The 26,621-nt window shown below is 42.1% G+C and overlaps 1 protein-coding gene across 1 annotated transcript in view; it reads left to right on the forward strand.

Annotated features, from left to right (window-relative positions):
- The first annotated feature begins 722 nt into the window (after window positions 1–722).
- LOC129171402 (chromobox protein homolog 1-like) overlaps window positions 723–26,621 on the forward strand; it is a 37,914-nt gene continuing 12,015 nt past the window's right edge. The window contains exon 1 of the mRNA XM_054760019.1: window positions 723–959. Within this exon, the coding sequence (XP_054615994.1) occupies window positions 723–959 (237 nt within the window). The remainder of the gene's footprint in view (window positions 960–26,621) is intronic.

The raw sequence follows: 26,621 nt of genomic DNA on the forward strand, positions 1-26,621 counted from the left end.
GCTCCTCGCAGGATAGAGAAGATTGTTGGGAGCATAAAAACGGCACAGAAGGTTTTATGTCCCCAGTTCGTCAACATCTTAGAAGATGCAAAAGATATCATCAGCAGTCTTGTTTGTCTTGGTGAGAACTTCAGCTGCACTTGGAAGATAAGGACTCAGAGGCATCGTGAGGAGCTGAGGAACAAAGACTCAATGGAGCTGGGGGGAGATGTAACGTGAGGAAGAGCAAGAAGGAGAGGAACCTGTCCGAGTTTCAGACACGAATGATGTCTGAGGCATTCTCTCTCAAAGGAAGGAGTCTACCAGACCAGACCTGCTCAAGCGTGTTATTGACCATCTGATGACGACCGTGGAGTCAAGATTGGTGACTATGACCTAACTGACCAGGACTACGCCGACCACACCACCCTGTTCTGCTGCTCAGTGATGAAGCTGGAAGTGCATGTTGGTCCAAAACCAAACTAATGCATGTCTGTCATGGTTTTAAGTACGTGGGTCCTACCTGGGCACCAGAGGCAACTTCCCAAGTGAACAGAGGGTGAGGACTGCTGCTGGTGTCATGAAAAGTCTCTGGAGACCACAATGGAGATGGCATGACATCTCCCATCCGTCTACAACACCGTCGTCTTTCCAGTGCTCCTTAATCGGGGCAGAGACCACGGCTTTCTGGTTCCATGACTTTGAGTCCTGCGCCTTCAGAACGATTGAGCATGCGAGGTAGTATGACTGCCTCTCCACTGAGGAGAACCAACCAGCTCCTCCGCTGCCCTACTGACCACCCCACCCGACTCATTATGGAGTTTTGTCCACCAACAGCCGACCGGAAATGTCCTCAGGCCCAACCACGTACCCCCTGGTCTGACATTGCCAACCAAGACCTTCAGCAGATCTACGTGTCCCTGAAGGAGGTCCCCGCTTGCAGCCATGACGGTGCGAGCTGGAGGCATCTGGTCACCCTAGTGGGGGCGACACTGTGCTGGCATGAAGGTCAAGCAAGCAAGCAAGAAAGGAGCCTCCGTGTGTTTGAGATTCAGGAGAGAGATTGTCCAAGGTTTCAGCGGGCGACGTCAGCGCTCACGTGTTGGCCGAGAATGTTATCTCTCCGCTGCACGCGCACGTCATGCGTGCACGTGACTTTCATTGCACATCACACGTCTCTGCAGGCCAGACATGCCCACTCATTGATTCCCTTTGGTCTCGGGACAGTCTAAGCTTTGACAAGTTAACCTTCTCTCAGTGGTTCTGGTCGGGTTCTCCAACCAATTCTGGTTAGCAACCTTAAATGTGCGCTGCTTCTTTGGACACACCCAAGGACCTCCTGGAGAAAGCCTTGGAGGGACGTTCGTTCCCAATGTTCCTGCACTTCTGCGTTTCCTGGACCTAAATATCCACTGAAACGAATGTCATCATGTTTCCACGTTTGGCAAATGATTCAAGCACCAAAATACTTTCCACATCTCACAAATCATCTCACAAATGTCTACGTGCACTTTTTGATGGCAGCGTTTCACTTCATGGTAATGGTTGAATTTATTTTAAACATGCAAGTCACCCTGGAGGACATCACACAGCACACGTCACAGTTGTACCCCCCCCATATGTTTCACATCAATTACAATACATTTGTACACTTTTGGAATACATAAGAAAATAAGAAGAAATAAGGCAGTATAACAATGTCAATAATTCTACATAGGCAAGAATAACTGATGACAGGTTAGTAGTTGGTAGAACATAGTTGGTTGATGAGTGAGTACAGACGAAGCTCTCATGACAAATGGCGAGGTAGCAGGAAGTGCAAGAGGGGTTAGACGTAACATTGTGTATTCTTCCTTGTATCATCATCTTGAACTGGTTCTTGAAAAGGCCTATTTTATTTTTGTGCATTGTTTGAGTTCTTTACTCAGTCCCTTCCATCATGTGATTCCACGTTCTGAAATGCTGAAGGTTTTTAGTGTTGTTCTCTCATAGAACTTTCATTGTTCCCTAGTTTAGCTTTAACGCTTCAACATTCCCACCTCATTTCTACACTAATTGCCTTCTCTACTTTGATTTCATGTATTAAATGTACACTAGAGTGTGGGTGTGGGTGTGTGTGTGTGTGTGTGTGTGCACATAGAAGAGTGTCTATCATTGCTGAAATAATTGTGTGTCTGGCAAATTGTCCTTGTTTAATTGCCTCCATGACAGTTATGCAGCACAAGACAGGCATACACAACATATTCAAGATTCAAGATTCAAGAGAGTTTTATTGTCATATGCATAGTAAAACAGCAGTTATACCATGCAGTGAAAATCTTATTCTGTTCATTCTCCCAAGAAAAGAAAGAAAACACAAGAAAGAATAAGAATAAGAACATAAGAAACATAAATAACATAAATACCAATAAATTAAGCAACAACAAAAAGAAGAGACATTAATACAGATAAATAATACAAATAAATAAATAAATAAAGTGCTATGAGTGTGTGCGTGTGTCGCGTGCGGCGTGTGTGAGTGCTTCGTTGAGAAGCCTGATGGCCTGTGGGTAAAAGCTGTTTGGAAGTTCATGGTGAACCCTGCCGATGTTCAAAAGTGTCTCTCTGTTGTAATGTACTGCGTGAGTGTGTTGAATGTCCAAAATGAACAATAAAATAGAAAAAAATAGAAAAAAACGGGAGAGTGTCACAGAGACGTCTGCCACAGATATGACAGGCATATATAACATACAGTATAAGACAGACATACAGTCTGAATACTATACATATTCTTTACTTGCGTATCTTGCTTGCTGCTGTAACAAGTGAATTTCCCTGCTGTGGGATAAATAAAGTACAAATACAATACAGTATAAGACAGACATACAGTATATAACATACAGTATAAGGCAGACAGGCATATATAACATACAGTATAAGACAGACATACTGTATATAACATACAGTATAAGACAGATGTACAGTATATAACATACAGTATAAGGTCGACAGACATATAACATACAGTATAAGACAGACATACAGTATATAACATACAGTATAAGGCAGACAGGCATATATAACATACAGTATAAGACAGACATACTGTATATAACATACAGTATAAGACAGATGTACAGTATATAACATACAGTATAAGGTCGACAGACATATAACATACAGTATAAGACAGACATACAGTATATAACATACAGTATAAGACAGACATATATAACATACAGTATAAGACAGACATACAGTATATAACATACAGTATAAGACAGACATATATAACATACAGTATAAGACAGACATACAGTATATAAGCACTGAGCGCTGAAAAATACAGGCAATAAATGTCCATCCATTGGCATTTTTCAATACTACCAATACGGGACAAATGCTGTTGCCACTCATTTTACTGTATGTGATGTTGGATTGTGGGAAAAAGGCAACATTTAGGATGTTATGTATGCACACGTAAATAAATCCAATGCACAGATGGTGTGTGTGTGTGTGTGTGTGTGTCTGTGTGTGTACTGATTTACAGCCTTTGACATGGCGGGATGAGGAGGAAATTGAAATCTAAAACTAGAAAGCATCAATCTACGCACAGACACACAGTGAAGCAGAGCAGCTGTTGCTCTAATGAGGTCTGCGATGCACAACACACTTATCACCATCTCTGGGCTCTGTCTGCTAATTCCAAGATCGATGCTTCAGTTTATGGATTCTTTATTGGTATTATATTTCACCCCATATTCTACATTCTAGCTTTGATTGACATATTTCACCACCTGTTACAGATTTGGGGGGAGGGGGGGTTACTATATTTCACCTAATGACAAAAATAGTAGCAGCACTGGTCATCATTTGCAACAGATCGGATGTGGTGCATTACAGCCATCAAGTGCTGTTATTTATGATGCAGTGTGTAGGAACAGCGTCAAATTAAAAGCACACAATGAATACAGAGCCACCACCCATCAGTACAAGCCTGAAGTTTGTTTTTCATAGACAAGATGATCACGTTGCCGTTTGATGTGTGTGATGACAGGCTAGCATGTGCTAGCATGAATGAAGTTGAGGTTAAGGACGGGCAAATGTGCACGTTAGCACTCCATAAGGTCATCAAATCTTACCTTTATGCATTCCCACGTGGTAGCAGCAAATATGAGCTGAAAGAAAAAGGGTAAAAATACAGTATAGTCGTCTATCTGTGCAGCGTGGGAGAATGTTATGAGGTGCTTTCAAGGTCCGTCAAACAAAGCAGCAAACAAACATGCAAAAACTGTGGGATTTCTAACTGTATATTATTTTTTTGAGTAAAATATTTCCAAAATTGATGTACATTTATGTACAATTTTATGTAGTTATTGTAAAATGTATAGATTTTTTAATTTGGAGTTTTTGGGGGGGTTTTATCATTGTACCTGAAAGTTTCCCACGGATCAGTTCAGCCCCGCCCCAGGAAGGGTACCGGGCCGCGGCCTAGTGGTTGGGGACCCCCGGTCTAGGGGTCACATTTACTGTGACACAGCTCGAGCATAGTTGCTCTTATTTGGTCTACTGTATTGGCTAATCAAAAAATGTAAAGGTGACTATAGGGGTGTTATTTCATGTTTTGAGGACTCTAAAAAGCATTTTTATAAGATTGTAAAAAGGTTTTCTATGCCATAGCTATGAAAATCTTCCATTTGTTAATACTGAATCCTACTTTGCGCAAATTCACTCTTTGCAGTCGTGTAGGCAAGCAGCCGCCATAAACGAGGCATGAGTGCACTTCTCTTCCACGCCTTGTTTAGGCTCATTCTTCTCCGGTGTCACAAAAACCAACAAAAGGCCCATGGAAAACAAAACGGTTGATCATTGCAGTCACTGAGTTGTTCAGCGGAGCTCTCATCTGCATGACAACAAAGTCAAAATTACAGCCTTTCAATATCAGCCGTAACACGGCTGACACTGCCTGCACTCAACTTGTTCGTGGATGATAATGTCCTGATGAGCCTGGAGGCTGATCTTCATGAGCCGCATGTGACGTCCTGATATTGCCGCAAAATGGACATTTCAGTCCGCATGCCATGACTGTCAAGCAAGGGATTCCCAAAGGATCACCAAGGCATCGCCAAGAGATCACCAAAGGAATACCGTAAGATCGCCCAGGGATCACCAAGAGGTCACAAAAAGTTCACCAAAGGATCATCATAAGATCGCCAAGGGATCACCAAGGCATGGCCAAGGGCTTACCAAAGGACCGCCAAGAGATCACAAAAGGATCACCGTGAGATCACTAAGGGTTGATCAAGAGATCGCCAAGGGATCAGAGTGGTGGACATCTGCAGATGATGATGGTCCTCCATCAGGTCTGACATCACCTGTGGGATTGATTCCTGTCAGCATCTTCTGCTTTCTTTCATTTTTCTTAGTGCTTGTCTTCCTTGTTTTTCACAGCACCCCCCTTTTCTTCCATCTGCACAGGAGGCAAGAGGAGCTGAAGCGCATGAAACCAACATCAGCGTGTGTGTGTCCTAATACTCATGCAAAGTGTGAGTTTTCTAGCAGATATATGGATTACGTGCACGTGTATGCTTCTGTTGCTGCTGCAGAGGAATGACAGCACAGCAGTTGGAGGCTGGTTCATTGGGAGGTCAAAGTCAAGCACTCACAACACACACACACACACACACACACACACGCTGATTGACTGTCAAAAAAGATGGAATACACTCCAGTGGCGTGCTTTTTTGGTAGAGATCTAAATGGAGCTGAGGTTGGCCGTGCACGTTTATGCACAAATACACACAAGGAGAGATTACACTCATTTTCTGGGTTTAAGGTTACAATGTGCAAATGCTCTAACCGTGCTTTCAAAGTTCTACAAATGAAAAAACACCCCAGATCTTCCCCCAAATCCCAATCATTCTGTCTGTTTATGCAATTTTCTTTCAAAAAGCCACAATAAACATTCTACATTTTCTTGGGGAAAAGCTATTTCATCAACAGGGTGTCCAATTAGATTTACACTGAGTAGACCCAAAAGCACTGATTAACATGCGCCCCACCCCCTTCTATCTTAACAACTGCCGTTTTGCACCACAAAAGCGCCAAACCAGTCTTGCCTTGGTGTGCGTCTGCCTTACAGGATAACAATTTGGATCCTGCACCATCCCCTCAGGCTACAGCCGTCCTATCTAGAACTGTCCTACCTAGTCTTTGAGCATGAACCGAGTAGAGGCCAAGCGTCATTGAACATTGATCCAATGCAACCACCTGCAGGTTTGACAAAACAAAAAACAAACATCTCTTAAATTGCTTTTGTGAGGCATCTTCTTCTGTCCAATCCATTGGAAAGACACTTTGTGGACACTAGGGTTGGAGATCTCTGTGTGGCAGACGATTCCATACGCATCTACACCCACGCGTTACCATACCATTCAAAACAGAACAGTCCATTCCATACAATTCAATGCTTGCATTTGTTGACGTAGACATGAATCTCACCTTATGAAATAGAGAAGACATTTGCGTAAAAGTGTCATTCTTATTCTTAGAGTATTTGCTAACGTGTCAAAGAGTGCATCAGATCTCTGGAAGGCATTTCGTTCATCAAGCATGTTTGTCTCTGCGTGCACTTCATTTCCGTCCCACCATCTGAATCGTGTAACACCGCTGGTGTGTGTGTGTGTGTGTGTGTGTGTGTGTGTGTGTGTGTGTGTGTGTGTGTGTGTGTGTGTGGTATGTCAAGGATGAAGCAAAGGAGGTGAAGGAGAGGTGAGAGAGTGGAGGTCAACTTGCGGCTAGATCCAAATGCCGCGCCTGTGAAGGATTTAGTTTGGATCTACAGCCGTCCAATCACAGGTTTTTAAAAGATGCATTAATTAATAAATGATCACTGTTTCACGCTTGGACACAACCTATTAGTCAAATTATTCCAAAGAAATTGTACGTATTCTTGGCCAAAATGAAGCATGTTTAATCCTAGAAATGTCGACATGAAGTCAAGTCCAACTGTAAGGCATTTAGAGGATGTTATATGTGCTGTAATATCTGTTATGCTGTGTGCACCTTTAAGAGGCGGGCCCTGGGAAGTGATGTCAGCCAGCTGCTGCAGAGTTGCTGAGTGTTAGTATGGTTAGCTGTGTGGCGCATGCCAGTGACTGGCGTGAGCTGTGGCTGACAGCAGCTCCTGTGTGAATGTTCACTGCATGTGTTCTCTACACCATAGCAGTAGTATTCTACTACACTGGCCCCTGAGGCACCAAGTACTGTATGCAGTCGATGCTAACATGAGTCTCTGAAATGTCTCATTTATAAAACAAAGCTGCAGGCACCCCTGCAGCTTCACATACCTGAAGTTTTGTGCGATTGATGCACTTTTGCCGTATAGTCAACACACGACCAACTTATTAGACACACATGGAGGACGTATGAAATATGTGAACGTGCGTTGGCCACACTAATTACATATGTGGGGTGCACATGCGGGTGCAACATACCAAACAAAATAGACATTTTGCTGAACCCTGTCACCAGCAAAAGGTATGAAAGACACACATGGTCTCAAAGCGCCCATAGTTTGTTTGACATGACAAAGAACCTCTGCAACCAGTCTGCAGTTAAAAAATGAGCATGTGACGGCGCGCACCCTGCATCCATCTCTTGCGTTTTCTGCACGTACACCGGCCGTGGGAGTCCGTACGAGCGGTTGTGACCTCGACTTTATTGATGAAAAACTGCATGAAAGATGCAAACACCTCCCTACCTTTGGCCCAGACTGGAATGCCAATGAAACAAATCAAAATCGATTTCTTTGCTGTATTTGTCTCTTCTGTGCACTACCTATGAAGGCCACGGCCAGGTGATAGTGATCTCCTCCCAACCTTTGGATCGTGTTTTGATTATGTTAAAGTTTCCTGAGGCAAGACACCGAACCCCCAAGTTGCTCCCGGCCTTCCGTCGTCAGAAAGCAAATGCTGACAGCGACTGAGCATCAAAGTGCCTTTAAAGGTACAAAAGCGCTCATTTACCAGCTGCCATTTACGTAGCCATTGCTCTCTGTCCCCATTGAAAGGAAACTGCAAAGGAACTCGAGCACATGCACAGCAACATTATCGTTAATGCTCAACTTGGATTCTGCAGTTGTAATGGCTGCCAGTGTTTGTTGGGGGCTCGTCTTCCTTCACATCCACTTTGCATTGATTTTGCAGTTTGGATGAAAATGCAACAACTCTGTCTCAACCTCCGTGGCTCCACACAAGTCAGTCACACACACACACACACACACACTTAGTGTCTTGGGCAAATGGCAGCATGACGCCAGGCGCCCCTTTGTATGCAGCACTGGTGACGCCAGTCTGTTGGGTCAGTATTGAACTCAAACACTCGCTGACCTTCTACTTCCATGTCTCTCTCATCCCTTTACTAGTTTGTCTCTTCATGGCAGGAAGCAGCCATTCCATGATGCAATTTACCCGTAATCAGGTTGAATTATTTACACTCGTGGTCAGCAGGTCACATGGACCAGTGGGCACGAATGTCATTCATTTTTATTGAGACTATCGTCCCTTCAATGATTTTTAAAAGCAAGACCTGAGTGCGCACGTTTGAATTGACTTTGGATTGTCTGTCAGGCTAAGCTACACACACGCCCCCAACTCATTGGTTGACTATAACGAGTACAACTGGCAGCAGAAGTAGGTTAGGTTAGTGGTTCAGGGTTATGAGTTGGGGTGGGGGGTCAGGGTTAGGGCTGTCCACCCTGCTGGACAGCTGATACCGTGTTGTTTGGGTTTGAAAGCTTGACCCGTCAAAACTTTCTTGGTGTCATTCTGGCCAAGTCACTCAATCTTTGACTCGACTGACCACTTTTGTCCAGAAGGCGTTCGGCTCGTCCATGTGGGCAGATGCAAATGTCCATCAAGCTTCAGAGCAGGTTCTTCTTTCTTGGTCCATGGTGGTGTGAAAGTGGATTTGCGGTTCTGTCCAACTGTTTCCAGTTGTTTCCATCTTCTACCGCTTATCTGAGGTTGGGTTGCAGGCACAGCAGCCTAAGCAGGGAAGCCCATACGTCCCTCTCCCCGGCCACTTCGTCCAGCTGCTCTGAGTGGATACATAGTCTTTCCAACGTGTCCTGGGTCTTCCCCGAGGCTTCCCAACGGTCAGACGTGCCCTGAACGCCTCCCCAGGCATCCTGACCCCATGCCTGAGACACCTCATCTGGCTCCTCTCAGTGCGGAGGAGCAGCGCTTCTACTCCGAGTTCTCCTCGATGACGGTGCTTCTCAGCTTATCTGGAAGGGAGAGCTCAGCCACCCTCATTTCATCTGCAATGAGAAACTGAAGTTAACACAAACAAGCAAGCAGAAACCCAAGAGGTCAATAGGTCAGCTGACGTCTCTCATATCACTCATTTTAACCTCATCCTATTTCCATATTTTCAACAGAAGATCTAGAAAAGGGTGAAAACGTTGGCTAGTACAGTTCAGACAAGGAAGGTAATTAGATGATAATAATATTAATAATAATATAGTAGATCAGGGAAAAGGAATAGTAAGTTAATCAATAAATACACAGGACAGAACTTTGTGCAGTAATGAATATGCTGCATGATAATAATGCCTTCGTTAATCGTGACCATAAATATACATTATTATCCAATAAAACATTCTTCCCTCTACTTGTCTATTTGATTCTCTTCATTTATTCAAACTTATTCCTTTTCTATTTATCATCAACAATGTATTTCTAGTTTATTACTCACTACATTTGAGTTTTATCCAAAATGTTACCATTTTGATTTCTTTTCTTGCACGAGCTGGTTTGCTTTCTGATATTTATTGATGTTATTTTTAACGCTATTTTTAATCCAAACAAATACTGTTAATGACGTGTCGACAGGTGCAGTCATGAATGACGAGTGCTACATATGATGCATTGTTAGTGATAGTAAGGGGTGTTGGATTCGAGGCACTTTGCCTCCTCCTCGTCCTTTTGGGACATTGTGTTGAATCGTGCAAATGCAAACACGTGATGTCTGAAACAAGTGATCATACGTCACTGGCATGCATGATTCCAGGGATATTTCTTGGCCTGACGAGCTTCAGTGGCAAAATGAGGGACGAGCACGTGGCAGCTGTCACAGCCTGGTCGGATGTGTTGTGTTAGGGCGCCTCCGAGTGGCTGGATGACAAAATGACATCATTTATTACACGATGCTGCTGCTCAGAAGTTGCTGGCATGGTGTGAGTTTGTTTACATTTTTGTACATAAAATTAATAAAGGAAATCATTCCAGTGGGTTTTTCTGATGATCATGTTGAATAATTATATTCATAATCAATAATCATAGTGTTGAATGTACTTACAGTATTGGAGCACCAGCGCTAGCAAGTGTATTTTATATTTCAATAGTAAGTAGGGGTGGGGAGACATCCATAGTATCAATATAGTACATAGTAGTATAGTAGGGTTGCATCAGTATCGGATTGATACCAGTTGTCAATTTGTTTCAATGTTCATGTTGACAAATATTTGTGGTTTTTGTTGCGGTGTTGATATTTTGTTGATTAATCATTAAAATCACCAAATCATTCAATGATGTTGAAAGACTTCAAGTCAAAAGTATGGGTAACGGTAACGGTATCGGTATCGGCAATACCGGCCCTGTATCTGCTTGCTGTCAGGAGGTATGGGGTCATCCTAAAGGAGCTTCTATGGGCTGCTTTGTATTTGATGGTCGCATCCGACCCCTGCTGGAATGGGTGTGTCCCGTTACGTGCACCAATCACCTGCCTCCTTTGACCTGGAACCCAGAAAAGAGGACGTGTGGGTTCATGTCTCACATCAGGATTGTGGATGGTGGGTACAATATCAAATAAAAAGTGCACTTTTTCTGCAAAGCTGGGCTTCTGTGCCAGAGGCGGAGTGGGTCTGGCAGGTTCTGTTCAGTCAATGGATCTGGGCGAGTCATGATGGAGTGAAAAGCATTCTCTGAGGAGAGTGACGCAGGTTCTTCCAGGACCCCCCATGTGGGGCTCCATTCAGCGATCAAACCAAACCAAGTACGCTGAAATGGATCCTCGCGACAACAGATGGTATCGCCTCACATACCGTGTTTGTTTGCAGGAACGATGTCTGTGTTCCGCTGAAGAATGGCCAAACTTCTCCCCTTTCCTGTCGTTGCACAAAAGAGGGTCTTGTTCTGTCATCACGTCTCTTAGCGCTCACACGTCATTTGTGAGGCAAGTCAAGCAAACGAGGGCTGCGTGTTTACTGAGCTCAGAATGATATCAGAATGATATCAGCACACGACGATGAGAGAAACATGGCTGCCACGTGACAGCAAGTGCTTTCTTTCCCTTTTCCCTTACTTTTCTGCTTGCTGTCTTGCCACAGAGGTTCTCTGTCATGTCAACCAAACTCCACGGCCGCTTACCGGAAAGCACCGTGTAGAACCGCACCCGTGTGTTAACCGCAACCCATTTTCAGGCTCACGGCAGGGAAAAAAAAATGTTGAGTTGATAAATGCTTGCCAACTCGTTCATCTCAAATCAACATGCGTAAAGGTACTCAGCATTTCAAAAAGAAGAAGAAAGGAGAAATCTGAACTTCGTTCTGGATCTTTAATATTATGGCTAAGCACAGATTAATAATAATAACAATAAAAAATCTAAATAAAGAAATTTGCAATTTTCAGAGATGTTTTGATATCTTATCTGTCACTGCTTCTCTTTTTGTCTATTATTATTTTATTGCATTGCTTCAGTGTGCATTTGAATAGACTCCAACGTTGTATTGTATTCTACATTGGAAGCTGAGGTTAGCTTCAGTGTATATCGAGATCCTTTCACTGTGGAAATACAGACAGCCGTCATAAGTTAGTTGCATACACTAGCATTTTCAGCAACTGTACAGCAGAGGGCGCTAAAGTCAAAGCAACTGTCTGACCCACAGACGCTATTCTAAAATGGACTTCTGGTCAATTTCTGTGTCTGGTCACAGACCTGTCATCGTGTATAAACCGCACCCCCATTTTTTGCTTCTTACCAGTGGAAAAAAGTGCGGTTTATACACGGTGCTTTACGGTATGTCTCTTCAGGTTGCAAGACAAACGTCCGCACTTGGTACGTCCTCATGCGTCGTCTGTACGGCCGTCCGTGTGTCTTTTCTGCGTTTTGCTGGTGTCAGGTTTGTGCAAAAAGTCCATTTTTTTGTACATCGCCAACTCCATATGCGTGTCGTGCACCACACGACCCCACATCCGGAATCAGTACAGCCAACGCACGTTCAGATATTTCGTACATCCTCCACACATGTCCTCGCTTCCTGCTTCCTCCAGAAAAGCACCGCAGGGAAACCAGGCTTGTGAGGGCCAAGCGTTCATAGTGACTCTACTTTTTGATCCTTTGGTGTCGGCTCTTCCTATCACTGTGAAGCAGAATTCACAAAGCTTTGGATGGTTCGCCTGCCGGTGGGGAACGTGAGATGGGTTTAGGCTGTCGTGGGACAGGATAGTAGTCATTGGAAGCGGTCAAAGTTCTTCTGGCAGAGGTTTTGCCACTTTTTGCTGACCACGCCCACCAAGACAACCATGAAAGTGGAAGGTACTCGCTGAGAAAGAAAGTTGGAGTCGGTCTGTCCACCTCCCGTCCTTGAAGAGTCTCGGTCCTGTGGAAGCGTGTCTGGTTGTGGTTATTTGCTCGTGGCAGACTGGTGGTCGTATTAAAAGAGGCCACGCTCAATTGGCCGAAGTAATGTTGCAGAGAAAGCCACGCTTGCAGTGATTGGACAATTAGTCGTTCACTGGCTGCCTCAAGGCTTAGCATCGCCTCTCAAACAACAACAATCACAAACACTGAAGGCTGCCTGTGAACGTTGAACAGATGAAGCTGAAGGAGAATCTTGTATGAAGCGTGTGGAATTACAGTCCCTCAGTTATCACTCCCTCACTGTATCATGGCTTTCAGAAATGAATGAATGAATAAATGACGGCTGTTTGCTGGTAAACTGTGGTTATTAGTCCACACATATGGAAATACAAGTCATGCTGTACCTAGCATTCTGGTCACTAGGTGGCAGTAATGGCACAAAACATTACGCTGCTATTCCTTCACATTTTCTTATTTCCATTCCTACTTTCGATGCCCACTTCGCCGACCGGAAGAAATAGTCGAGTACACCAACGAAGAAGAAGCCGGCAATCACCAACAAAGAAGGAGTGGCTGAAAAGTTGTGATCGTTTGACATGAAGTTGTGTGACATCCCCATCAGCAGTGTAACCCCCCCCCCCCATTGGTCCCATGAGTCCAGTTCTGGTCAGAGTAGTTCAGGGGGTCATTTAAGTAAAGAGTCTGGCTTTTTAAACCAATATGCGTTCAATAGAGTATACATTTGCATCATAAAAACTCCCCCTATGGCTCGGCGTTACTTTCTCTGTGTCGTATGACTGCACGCCGTGTGCGCCACAGTGTTTACACGCGCACGTGGTACGATGGGACAGAATTCTGTCATTCTGTAACTGGTTAGCTCGCTAGCTTGTTATGGGCAAGCGTATGGAATAAAAGGGAAGTGTTGTGTTATCTTGTTGATACTGTTACATGTCTTGTATGGTTCCATGCAGTAAAATATATTTATTATGCTTTACAAATACATAAAGATTCATCTGCCCAAGATGTGTTTTATTCTGATTCTAATCATGATCAACAAAATCACAATCATTCAGTGATCTTGGAAAAATGTCAGGTAAATGGTATCGGTATCTGTATCAGCCATATTGTAGTCACTTGGTATCAGATTGAAACTGAATGTTTAAACAGGAAATGTACAATATCATCCACCCTGATTGTCATTGTTGTTTTCTGCACGTTCCCTGAGGTCCAATGTGTGTTCAGGCTGGAGGTGTTGGACGCTATGAAGCCAAACTACTTCATTCCTGGTGGATGCAGGATTTCCCAGGATCTTCTTGGAACCTGGAACGTGTTTCTATGGTGCAAAGACGCGTATCTCCTGCGTGCATGCTGCTTTTCTACGCCCCCAGCACGGGAGCAGCACCCTGCGTCACTTGTGCGATGATTTCTCCTCATTTCATTTGGACGCCCGCAAGGTGAACGTTTCTTCTTTTTCTCGTCTCGGTGGCCGGCGCAGTCTTGTTGCAGAAGCGGAGGATGCAGCGGCAATGAAAGAGACAAGGCTATCTGAAACTAAAGCTGGTGAACAAGCTGTTTGCAACAAACAATTGGATTCAATTTTCCGCTCAATAAAATGCAACCATCAGCACTGCATGTACACACACACACACACACACACACACACACACACACACACAGGCAGAGCATGCCAGGGAAAAGCTGTCTCTTGAGTGGTGTTTTAATTGAAGAAGGTTACGCTGGTCTCTCGATGAAATTGAAAAAATTAATCAGCTGGAAAATGGTGTCTTTTCCTTCCCTCGGCCTTGCAGCTATCTCTCCCTTCCTGCTCCGCTTTATCAGCCTCGTATTGGAGCGCTCACACGTTCATTTGGGGGAGGCTGCCAGCTGCGTGCGTGTGTGTGCGTGTGTGTGTGTGTGTGTGTGTGTGTGTGTGTGCGTGCAATAACAAATATTTGCTTCAAGTTGCTTTTCAAGTGCGTGTGAAATAGAGGGGGTGGGCGACACGGTGGCGATTCAGAATTCACCCACTCACAAATTTGCAGATTTTTTTTGGTCAATTATTTTTTATTTATTTATTTATGGAAAAACCCAAACATTTATGTCTTTTCCCTCCAAAACCAGAAGTTAGTGATGATTTATAATACATACAGTAATCCCTCATTTATTGCAGTTGTTTCCAGATGTGAATTTCTGCAATCTACAGGATTCCTTATTAATAAATGGAATATTTATGTACTTAGAGCATAGAAAACCTGTTTATGACCTTCCAAATACATGTTTTAACATGATTAGTGCCCTCTAGACATGAAATGACACCCCTATAGTCACCTTTACACTCCTATTACCCAATATAGTAGACATAATAAGAGAAAATAAGACATATAAGACATCAAATAAGCACATTCCCCCCAAAAAATCCCACTTTTCCTGTTGAACGTTGTGTTTTGATGCTTTCACACACAATGTCTACACAAAGTGCTGTCTTCAGTTCTGAATGTCAGTTGGTGTACTTGGGGGGCAACCGGCATGTCTTCACCCCCCAGGGGTGCCTGGTGTAAAAACATTGAAATTTTGGCCCATCCCTGCACGGCGCTACGGATGAGAAAGGGACAGATGTGGAAAAACAAGTGATGGGTGTCGGCAGGAGAGGATGAGTGCAGTAAGGAAGGAAGGAAGGAAGGAAGGAAGGAAGGAAGGAGTAATGACAAGCAGCGAGGGAGGGGAGGAGAACCAGGAGAACTCGGATGAGCCCAGCTGTGTCTTCGTCTCATTTTCAATCTCAACCCAATTAATTGGTCTGAATTAATCTCACAGTGGGCCTGCACGCACACGCACACACACACACACACACACACACACACACACACACACGCTATTTCCATTAGGCACACAAAGACGCCCATGTGAATGAGCACACACACACACACTCACACACTCCCTGCTGTGAGCACAGTGTCAGCCGACACAGTCGGACATGAAAAAGTGTCCGATAGCGCCATCCATCTGCTTTCTAGCCCCCCCTCCATCCTTGCTTCCCTCCACCTCCTTTTCTCATCCGCCCTCCATCATCCATCCCTCCATCATTATTCTGTCATCTCTTCTCCCCACCCCGTCTCTCTCTGTTTATTCATGTCTTTCCACGCCCTTTGGCGTCTTCTACGCGTCTTTCTGGCTTTCCTTCACTGCTGCTTTTGTTTTGGGAGCAGCAGTGAGAAGAAGTACAGTAGAGCGGGTAGTGTACACTATGTAGTACTTTGCTAGCAGGCAGTAGTACTTTATTCACGTACCTCACGCTTGGCTTCCTGGAAATGAATGCATAAAGAAAATAGAAAATGACAATTAGAAATAAAAATTATAATATATATATATATATATATGTAATAAAATACATCATTATAAATGAACTACACAACTATCATTTTATGAATTTATAACATTAATTTATGTATTTTTTCAATTATAATTACATAACTACAATAATTATATCATTCAATGTATGTATGTACTGTATGTATGTACAGTATGTATGTATGTACAGTATGTATGTATGTACTGTATGTATGTGCAGTATGTATGTATGTATGTACAGTATGTATGTATGTACTGTATGTATGTACAGTATGTGCAGTATGTATGTATGTACTGTATGTATGTATGTATGTACAGTATGTATGTATGTACTGTATGTACAGTATGTATGTATGTATGTATGTACAGTATGTATGTATGTACTGTATGTATGTGCAGTATGTATGTATGTATGTACAGTATGTATGTATGTACTGTATGTATGTATGTACTGTATGTATGTACAGTATGTATGTATGTACAGTATGTATGTATGTACTGTATGTATGTGCAGTATGTATGTATGTATGTACAGTATGTATGTACAGTATGTATGTATGTATGTATGTATGTACAGTATGTGTGTGTGTGTGTGTGTGTGTGTGTGTGTAGACTATACAGTATATAACAATAATCATGATGATATATAAATATGCATATATAAAAATAATACTGTATATATACATTCTTTATGAATGGATGGATGGGTCGATATTGTTTACACATTTAAAAAATAATTTGAAATTCTTATGAATGATTAATTAATTATTTTTAATGAATACAATGAATTAGAAATATGAATACATGATTAGAAATTAATACATTATTACATTACTATGTTTAATGATTTGTTTTTACAATTCTAATTTATAATAGGTAAAAATAATTCTGCAAAGAAATATACATATGTGTATAATATATATGTGAATATATATATATCTATATATATATGAATTGTAATTAATATCATTAATTCAAATCAAATGAATAGGAAGTTATTCATAAAAATGTAAATAAATATGAAATGATGATATGTTGTAGTTTCCAACAGGGCTCAGCTCACATACGGAAAACTTGAGTGGTGGGGGCCACTTTGACATATTTTGTTCATAAAGAAATGAAAAATGAGTCCGATTCATCAGCTTTACAACACTTCTCCCGTGACACTTCCTGTCCTCACTTTTAGGGTGGGACCGATTCCCTCCCCAAGCATGTGATGGCAAAGGGTACATACTGTAACACACGTGCACGTGCGCTACGTGTACTGAACAGTACAGTACAGTATTTATGGCAGAAAAGAAGTAGCTGATGTTTTATCAGATGGAAAATGGATGAAAGATGGTTTCCACTTCCAATGACGTCACGCCGCTGGACCGTGTCCCGTTTGGTTTGTGTGCAAGACTTTTTATGTGTCTGTTCTTTAATTACTGTCCCGTCTCATTTGATGCACGGTTACCTAGCAACAAGTTGCCGTAAAATGTACATAATAGCAGCACAGCATGGAAGACCGACTAATTGACCTATGCTACGGTACGCTACAGGACGCTACGGTACGCTACGGTACGCTACGGTACACATGTCATACCACGTATGCAGTACAGTACATCACCACACACCAATACACTGAACACAACTCAGTTTTACTCCTCCATAAATACACTTGCTTACCTGCTCCCGATGTCCCTGAATGCACCTGGCGTGTGATTGGTGGAGAATGAGGAAGTTGTGTGTGTGTGTGTGTGTGTGGAGTGGATGCATAAAGTTGTATTTGACAAATAAAGCAGGACGCTACAATAACACTTGGGTGTTGCAACGTCTGAAATCGCCACGAGTTAGTCTGCTAGCACATACGCACATCCAGATAGTGAAGGGGGGTCCAAAGTGCGGCCCGCAGCACATTGTAGGAGTAAAATTCAACCAAAAAAAAAACTGCAAAAATTGGAAAAATAGACCAAAAAAGGCCAAATGTAAAGCAAAGAAAGTGAAATGTTGATACGAATGATGAATCCAAATAAAACTAATCAAGCTTTGTTTGAAAGACGTATCTGGGCTTTTTTAGCCTTTTCACTAAATATTTCCCCGCATCTGTTGATTTTCAGTATGCAGCCCTCTTTCTACACCACTGATCTAGCGTGCACATGCATGGGGGGGCATTTGATTTATTTATTTTATGTTCGTTTTAGATTTTTTTTCATTTTTGAATTTTGTTTTTATCCTTTTTACAAAATATGTAGAAATACCAAAGTGGCCCCCGCACATCTTTGATTTTCAGTATGCAGCCCTCGGTGGAGAAAGTTTGACGCCCCTGGTGTAGTCGCCCGGGGGAGAGGTCAGGGAGGGGTCACAGTGATCAGTATAATAAAGTATAAGGATAAAGTATAATGCTGGTGTCACCATGGCAACAAAGCCAAGAGTCACCTAACGGTCAAACATGTCTGCTCACTGCACGCACACACACACACGCACATACACGCACACACACACATGCACGCACACACGCACCCACACGCACATGCACACACACACACACACACACACACGCTACAGACATGTCGGCGTGCGACAGGAAGTGAGGTCAGTGACCCGGCCTTCAACTCGGCGCCCCCGCTTAGGCACGGCGACCCAGCCTTCAACCCTGACCTTTGACCTCAGCCGGGTTCAGGCTGGGGTCGCCTCTCTCACACGCGGAGTTCAGGACGGGGTCAGCGGGAAGCGGTTCAGCTGTCACGTGATCCCATCCTGCTTTTATCTCTCACACGTGAAAAAAAGATCAAATCTTTTCATTGGCTGCTGATATCATCCATGGTATCAATACCAAGGGCGGTATCACGACCGGATGGATATCGCTGTGATGACGTGGATATTTTCATTTTAAGTTCCTTTTTATTTTGATTCTTATGTTGTTACATTGTTATACATTCTTATATATTGTTATACATTGCTATATATTGTTATATATGAATGTTCATACATTGCTATATATTGTTATATATAAATGTTCATACATTGCTATATATTGTTATATATGAATGTTCATACATTGCTATATATTGTTATATATAAATGTTCATACATTGCTATATATTGTTATATATAAATGTTTATACATTGCTATATATTGTTATATATAAATGTTCATACATTGCTATATATTGTTATATATAAATGTTCATACATTGCTATATATTGTTATATATAAATGTTCATACATTGCTATATATTGTTATATATAAATGTTCATACATTGCTATATATTGTTATATATAAATGTTCATACATTGCTATATATTGTTATATATGAATGTTCATACATTGCTATATATTGTTATATATAAATGTTCATACATTGCTATATATTGTTATATATAAATGTTTATACATTGCTATATATTGTTATATATAAATGTTCATACATTGCTATATATTGTTATATATAAATGTTTATACATTGCTATATATTGTTATATATAAATGTTTATACATTGCTATATATTGTTATATATAAATGTTCATACATTGCTATATATTGTTATATATAAATGTTTATACATTGCTATATATTGTTATATATAAATGTTTATACATTGCTATATATTGTTATATATAAATGTTCATACATTGCTATATATTGCTATAGATTGTCAAAGATTGTTATTATTGTATAACCATTGTGCTATTTTGTTGATAGATATATATATATATTGTGTGTATGTCCTAATTAAGACTGCCAAAAATGGAAAGTGTAGTAGTACTGGTGGTGCAGTATTTAGTACATTTCAGGTAAGGTATGGATCCCATACTAATCCCATAGACGACTTGAGTAATACTAGTTACATCTTAGAGTATTTAAAAGTTTTCCAGGGAGGGCTGCATTGACGGAAGTATCTAAAGAAACACTAGAATGGAATATGTTTCTCATTGTTTTATTGATGCTAGCATATTTGTATTTCCTTCTCGATCTATTTCTATCTATATCTATATCTATATATACTGTACAGTATGTATGTCTTGTATATCTATTCCATGTTTAACTGCTTTGTCATCAGATAGATTTGTTTCCTCATAGTTGAAATGAACCGTGTGTGGTATTGTGTAGTATTTTATACTGCATGTTCACAGTGTATTTTTAATGAACTTTTTATTCTGCTTCAAAAGTTCCAGCATGACTGCATGATTAGGTAGGAAGATGACGGCCACGCTGGAGGAAAAACAAGCACAGAGTCGTTTGCCAGCTAATAATAATAATAATAATAATAATAATTCGTCTTCATTTGTAAGTGACTTCCAAGGAAGCCAAGGTCATAGAAAGAGATGAAAGCAACATACGGATTAACATCACTTGCAACAAATGCACATAAATGGCAGAGGAAAAGGTGGTGGTGGTGAATAAGGTAGTGTACACAGTACACACATCACGACCTAGTAAATACTGTACATCAGATACTGTATACTCACACACAAGGACTACTTGTTCATTGTCACGTTTGACTTCAAAAATGTCCATTCAAATCTCGCACCAAAAGAAATATGATAAGAAAATAATGATAAGAAATATGATACTTGCATGGTACGCGTTTAACACTGAACATTTTAGACTGGAATAAAATAATGGAGAAGGACCTAAAGATCCAACTTCATGTAGGCTATACCATGGAAATACAAATACACTGTATATACTACATACACCCACGCATGACATAGCGTATACATACAGTATATACCACGTCCATGTATGCTGTTTATAGCAGTACAATGGGAGTGTGTGTGCAAAGTCCATCTTCTTGTGTCATGTAGTAATGATCCTGTATTACTTTCCATTAAATGAAATAATGTGCCTGCATTTTGTGTCAGTGATGTTCAAACAAAGCTTGTATTAGTACGTATCAAGGTCACAACCCCCCCAAAGAGAGAGGCCAAAGGCAGAATGCATGAGAGGATGTGTTGCTGCTGCGTTTCCTGATGAAGTTGTGTCCTGCAAATACTTCAGTGACATCTTTCATTCTACTTTTTGCCTTTGCTTTCTTTGGACATTTTTCTGGACATGAAGTTGACGTGGGGGGGGGGTCCTAGGGTGATTTATGCCCCCCAACCTGAGGAAGACGTGCTGGTGCACATCTGGGCGCCAGAAGCAGGATTAGTCCTGGGAGGTTCACGTTTGACAGCCTGCAGTAAGCGTGTTTGTCCACCAGATGTCTTCCGGTAACAAGAAAACATCACAGGAACAAACCAAAAACAAATGGTGCTCGGGGGCCCCCCAGTGGCAGCTGCTTAGGCCACTGGCGTTCAGACATGAGCAGCATGAATTTTCACGTACAAAGGCTGAAGTCGTGACGTCATGTGCGTTGCCTTGGTAACAACTGGTGTTTTCTATGGCTGTCTGTTCTCTGAGGTTTCATTGGTTTGAAAACTGTTTGTGTGCACACGCCTGTAGGGGGTTTATTTCATTTCAGGTCAATTCTTTACTTGATTAGTGTAAGGCCGCACGGTGGTCTAGTGGTTAGCATGTTGGCCCCCCAGGAACAGTCAGGAGATGGGAAGACCTGGGTTGGATTCTCCCTTGGGCATTTCTGTGTGGAGTGTGCATGTTCTCCCCGTGTGTGGGGGGGTTTTCTCCGGGTACTCGGGTTTCCTCCCACATTCCAAAAACATGCATGTTGGCTTCATTGGAGACTCTACACCAGGGGTGTCAAACTGGTGCCATGGAGGGCCGAGACACTGCAGGTTTTCTTTCCAGCCAGTCACTAAAGCAGGTGATTTTAATGATCAACACCTTCAGTTTGAGGGAAGGAGCTCATCAATTAAATCACCTGCTGAAGAAACTGCTTGGAGAGAAAACCTGCAGCGGTCCACAGGTATGAATGTGATTGTTTGTCTATATGTGCCCTGCCATTGGCTGGACACCAGTCCAGGGTGTACCCCGCCTGTCGCCCCAAGTCAGCTGGGATAGGCTCCAGCATGCCCCCACCACCCTAAAAGAGAAGCGGTATAGAAAATAGATGGATGGATTTTCAGCATTTAATTTTTTCTTTTTTTTCTTTTGTTTTTATTTGAGTTTTTCATTCGATTTTTTTTTATTTGATGTTTTTATTTGCTTTTTTATTGGATTTTGTTAGATTTTTTTTCATTTGTTTTTTAATGTTATTGATTTGTATCTTTTGATATTTTATTTGATGGATGCATTTACAACTCTCTCACAATTTTGTTGTACCCGCCCCTCTTGCCCACAGTCAGCTGGGATAGGCTCCAGCCTGTGACTCTAGTGAGGATGAATGAGTTCCTCTCTATTATTTATTATTGTTATTAGTATTATATGTTATATGTCATTATTATTTTTAGTATTGCTTGTTTTTGCGGCGTGTATGACAGTATGTGTAGTATGTGTAGCGTGTACTACAGTATGTGTTGCGTGTACTACAGCATGTGTAGCGTGTACTACAGCATGTGTAGCGTGTACTACAGCATGTGTAGCATGTACTACAGCATGTGTAGTGTGTACTACAGCATGTGTAGCGTGTACTACAGCATGTGTAGCATGTACTACAGCATGTGTAGCGTGTACTACAGTATATGTAGTGTGTACTACAGCATGTGTAGCGTGTACTACAGCATGTGTAGCGTGTACTACAGCATGTGTAGTGTGTACTACAGCATGTGTAGCGTGTACTATAGCATGTGTAGTGTGTACTACAGTATATGTAGTGTGTACTACAGCATGTGTAGTGTGTACTACAGCATGTGTAGTGTGTACTACAGTATATGTAGCGTGTACTACAGCATGTGTAGTGTGTACTACAGCATGTGTAGCGTGTACTACAGCATGTGTAGCGTGTACTACAGCATGTGTAGCGTGTACTACAGCATGTGTAGTGTGTACTACAGCATGTGTAGCGTGTACTATAGCATGTGTAGTGTGTACTACAGTATATGTAGTGTGTACTACAGCATGTGTAGTGTGTACTACAGCATGTGTAGTGTGTACTACAGCATGTGTAGTGTGTACTACAGTATATGTAGCGTGTACTACAGCATGTGTAGCGTGTACTACAGCATGTGTAGCGTGTACTACAGCATGTGTAGCGTGTACTACAGCATGTGTAGTGTGTACTACAGCATGTGTAGCGTGTACTATAGCATGTGTAGTGTGTACTACAGTATATGTAGTGTGTACTACAGCATGTGTAGTGTGTACTACAGCATGTGTAGTGTGTACTACAGCATGTGTAGTGTGTACTACAGTATATGTAGCGTGTACTACAGCATGTGTAGTGTGTACTACAGCATGTGTAGCGTGTACTACAGCATGTGTAGCGTGTACTACAGCATGTGTAGTGTGTACTACAGCATGTGTAGCGTGTACTACAGCATGTGTAGCGTGTACTACAGCATGTGTAGCGTGTACTACAGCATGTGTAGTGTGTACTATAGCATGTGTAGTGTGTACTACAGTATATGTAGTGTGTACTACAGCATGTGTAGTGTGTACTACAGCATGTGTAGTGTGTACTACAGCATGTGTAGCGTGTACTACAGCATGTGTAGCGTGTACTACAGCATGTGTAGCGTGTACTATAGCATGTGTAGTGTGTACTACAGTATATGTAGTGTGTACTACAGCATGTGTAGCGTGTACTACAGCATGTGTAGCGTGTACTACAGCATGTGTAGCGTGTACTACAGCATGTGTAGCGTGTACTACAGTATATGTAGCGTGTACTACAGCATGTGTAGCGTGTACTACAGCATGTGTAGCGTGTACTACAGCATGTGTAGTGTGTACTACAGCATGTGTAGCGTGTACTACAGCATGTGTAGCGTGTACTACAGTATGTGTAGCGTGTACTACAGCATGTGTAGCGTGTACTACAGCATGTGTAGCGTGTACTACAGCATGTGTAGCGTGTACTACAGCATGTGTAGCGTGTACTACAGTATATGTAGTGTGTACTACAGCATGTGTAGCGTGTACTACAGCATGTGTAGCGTGTACTACAGCATGTGTAGTGTGTACTACAGCATGTGTAGCGTGTACTACAGCATGTGTAGTGTGTACTACAGCATGTGTAGCGTGTACTACAGCATGTGTAGCGTGTACTACAGTATATGTAGTGTGTACTACAGCATGTGTAGCGTGTACTACAGCATGTGTAGCGTGTACTACAGTATATGTAGTGTGTACTACAGCATGTGTAGCGTGTACTACAGCATGTGTAGCGTGTACTACAGTATATGTAGTGTGTACTACAGCATGTGTAGCGTGTACTACAGCATGTGTAGCGTGTACTACAGCATGTGTAGTGTGTACTACAGCATGTGTAGCGTGTACTACAGCATGTGTAGCGTGTACTACAGCATGTGTAGCGTGTACTACAGTATATGTAGTGTGTACTACAGCATGTGTAGCGTGTACTACAGCATGTGTAGTGTGTACTACAGCATGTGTAGCGTGTACTACAGCATGTGTAGCGTGTACTACAGCATGTGTAGTGTGTACTACAGCATGTGTAGCGTGTACTACAGCATGTGTAGCGTGTACTACAGCATGTGTAGCGTGTACTACAGCATGTGTAGTGTGTACTACAGCATGTGTAGCGTGTACAGCATGTGTAGCGTGTACTACAGCATGTGTAGCGTGTACTACAGCATGTGTAGCGTGTACTACAGCATGTGTAGTGTGTACTACAGCATGTGTAGCGTGTACTACAGCATGTGTAGCGTGTACTACAGCATGTGTAGCGTGTACTACAGTATATGTAGCGTGTACTACAGCATGTGTAGCGTGTACTACAGCATGTGTAGCGTGTACTACAGCATGTGTAGCGTGTACTACAGCATGTGTAGCGTGTACTACAGTATATGTAGTGTGTACTACAGCATGTGTAGCGTGTACTACAGCATGTGTAGCGTGTACTACAGCATGTGTAGCATGTACTACAGCATGTGTAGTGTGTACTACAGCATGTGTAGCGTGTACTACAGCATGTGTAGCGTGTACTACAGCATGTGTAGCGTGTACTACAGTATATGTAGCGTGTACTACAGCATGTGTAGCGTGTACTACAGCATGTGTAGCGTGTACTACAGCATGTGTAGCGTGTACTACAGTATATGTAGTGTGTACTACAGCATGTGTAGCGTGTACTACAGCATGTGTAGTGTGTACTACAGCATGTGTAGCGTGTACTACAGCATGTGTAGCGTGTACTACAGCATGTGTAGTGTGTACTACAGCATGTGTAGCGTGTACTACAGCATGTGTAGCGTGTACTACAGCATGTGTAGCGTGTACTACAGTATATGTAGTGTGTACTACAGCATGTGTAGCATGTACTACAGCATGTGTAGTGTGTACTACAGCATGTGTAGTGTGTACTACAGCATGTGTAGCATGTACTACAGCATGTGTAGCGTGTACTACAGTATATGTAGTGTGTACTACAGCATGTGTAGCATGTACTACAGCATGTGTAGCGTGTACTACAGCATGTGTAGCGTGTACTACAGCATGTGTAGCGTGTACTACAGCATGTGTAGTGTGTACTACAGCATGTGTAGCGTGTACTACAGCATGTGTAGCGTGTACTACAGCATGTGTGGAGTAGAGTACTGGCACGCTATCATGCAGAGTGCATGTAAGGTGTCCATGTACTGTAAAGGTCCAAGTGAGGTTGTATTTGATGAGGGGGGGGAAGTGTGAGTTCGATCCAAAGAAATAATCTTTCCCAGAAGACTGGAAGCGGGAAAAGAGTACTGTGTGTGTACACTTGAGTATTTACGGTAAGGTAGCTCCTTGGTGACATCTGGTGGTTGCTTCTTGAACTGCAGCCCCACGCTGCTCCTCTCGTGTGGAACATTACCTACCGTACCTCATCTTTTTTCAGAAGTTTTACACTTCAAAATAACATCACAGAAAAGCGGCAAATACGTAGAGTATGTGGTGTTTGCCTCTTGCCTCTTTTTATTTGTAAAAATATGTATATTTATTTATATGATTAAAAACAGCAATCACATATAACGATTCAAAGCAAATAATTGCAGGAGAGGAAAAGGCGCCCAATGAGCTTATAAATAATCATTCATATCAATATTATCATCTATGTATATTCTTAGAACTATTTCATTATTCATGTACATTTAAAACAAATTATGTAGATTTTGACGTGTTTGCTATTTACTGAAACACATATTTTTTGTGGAGATCACAAACGTGAAGAGTGAAGCAGCACAGTTACTGAAGCACAACATTTAAGTCAAGTAAATGCTGCCACTTTCGATATTTGCTGTCTGTGAAGCATCACATCATCAAAATGAGTAACATGTCTTCTTTAGCCAATGAACAAGCGCATCCATTTAGCGGATTTGGTCGCGCGTACGTGTACCACTCAAGTACAACCGCTAGATGGCAGCATCGTACGCGCTTCATTTCTCATCGGTTCATTGTCGTTCAACCAGTCTACTCGAGTGTCTTCCATCTTCTGACCGTTTTACACGCGTGACCAGTTCACGCAAATGTGCATGGTTTGTAAAACAAACATCATCAAAGGTTCCCTTATAGTCCGCTGTCTGCTCTGTGGTGTATGTTTTACATGTTTTACGCTTTAATCGCACTTGCCCATCCTACACTTTCCTTTCTGCTCCAACACATGCAAAAGTATCGGGGGAAAGGCTTCTTG

Source organism: Dunckerocampus dactyliophorus, chromosome 18, assembly GCF_027744805.1.
Source record: "Dunckerocampus dactyliophorus isolate RoL2022-P2 chromosome 18, RoL_Ddac_1.1, whole genome shotgun sequence".
Classification (NCBI taxonomy): domain Eukaryota; kingdom Metazoa; phylum Chordata; class Actinopteri; order Syngnathiformes; family Syngnathidae; genus Dunckerocampus; species Dunckerocampus dactyliophorus.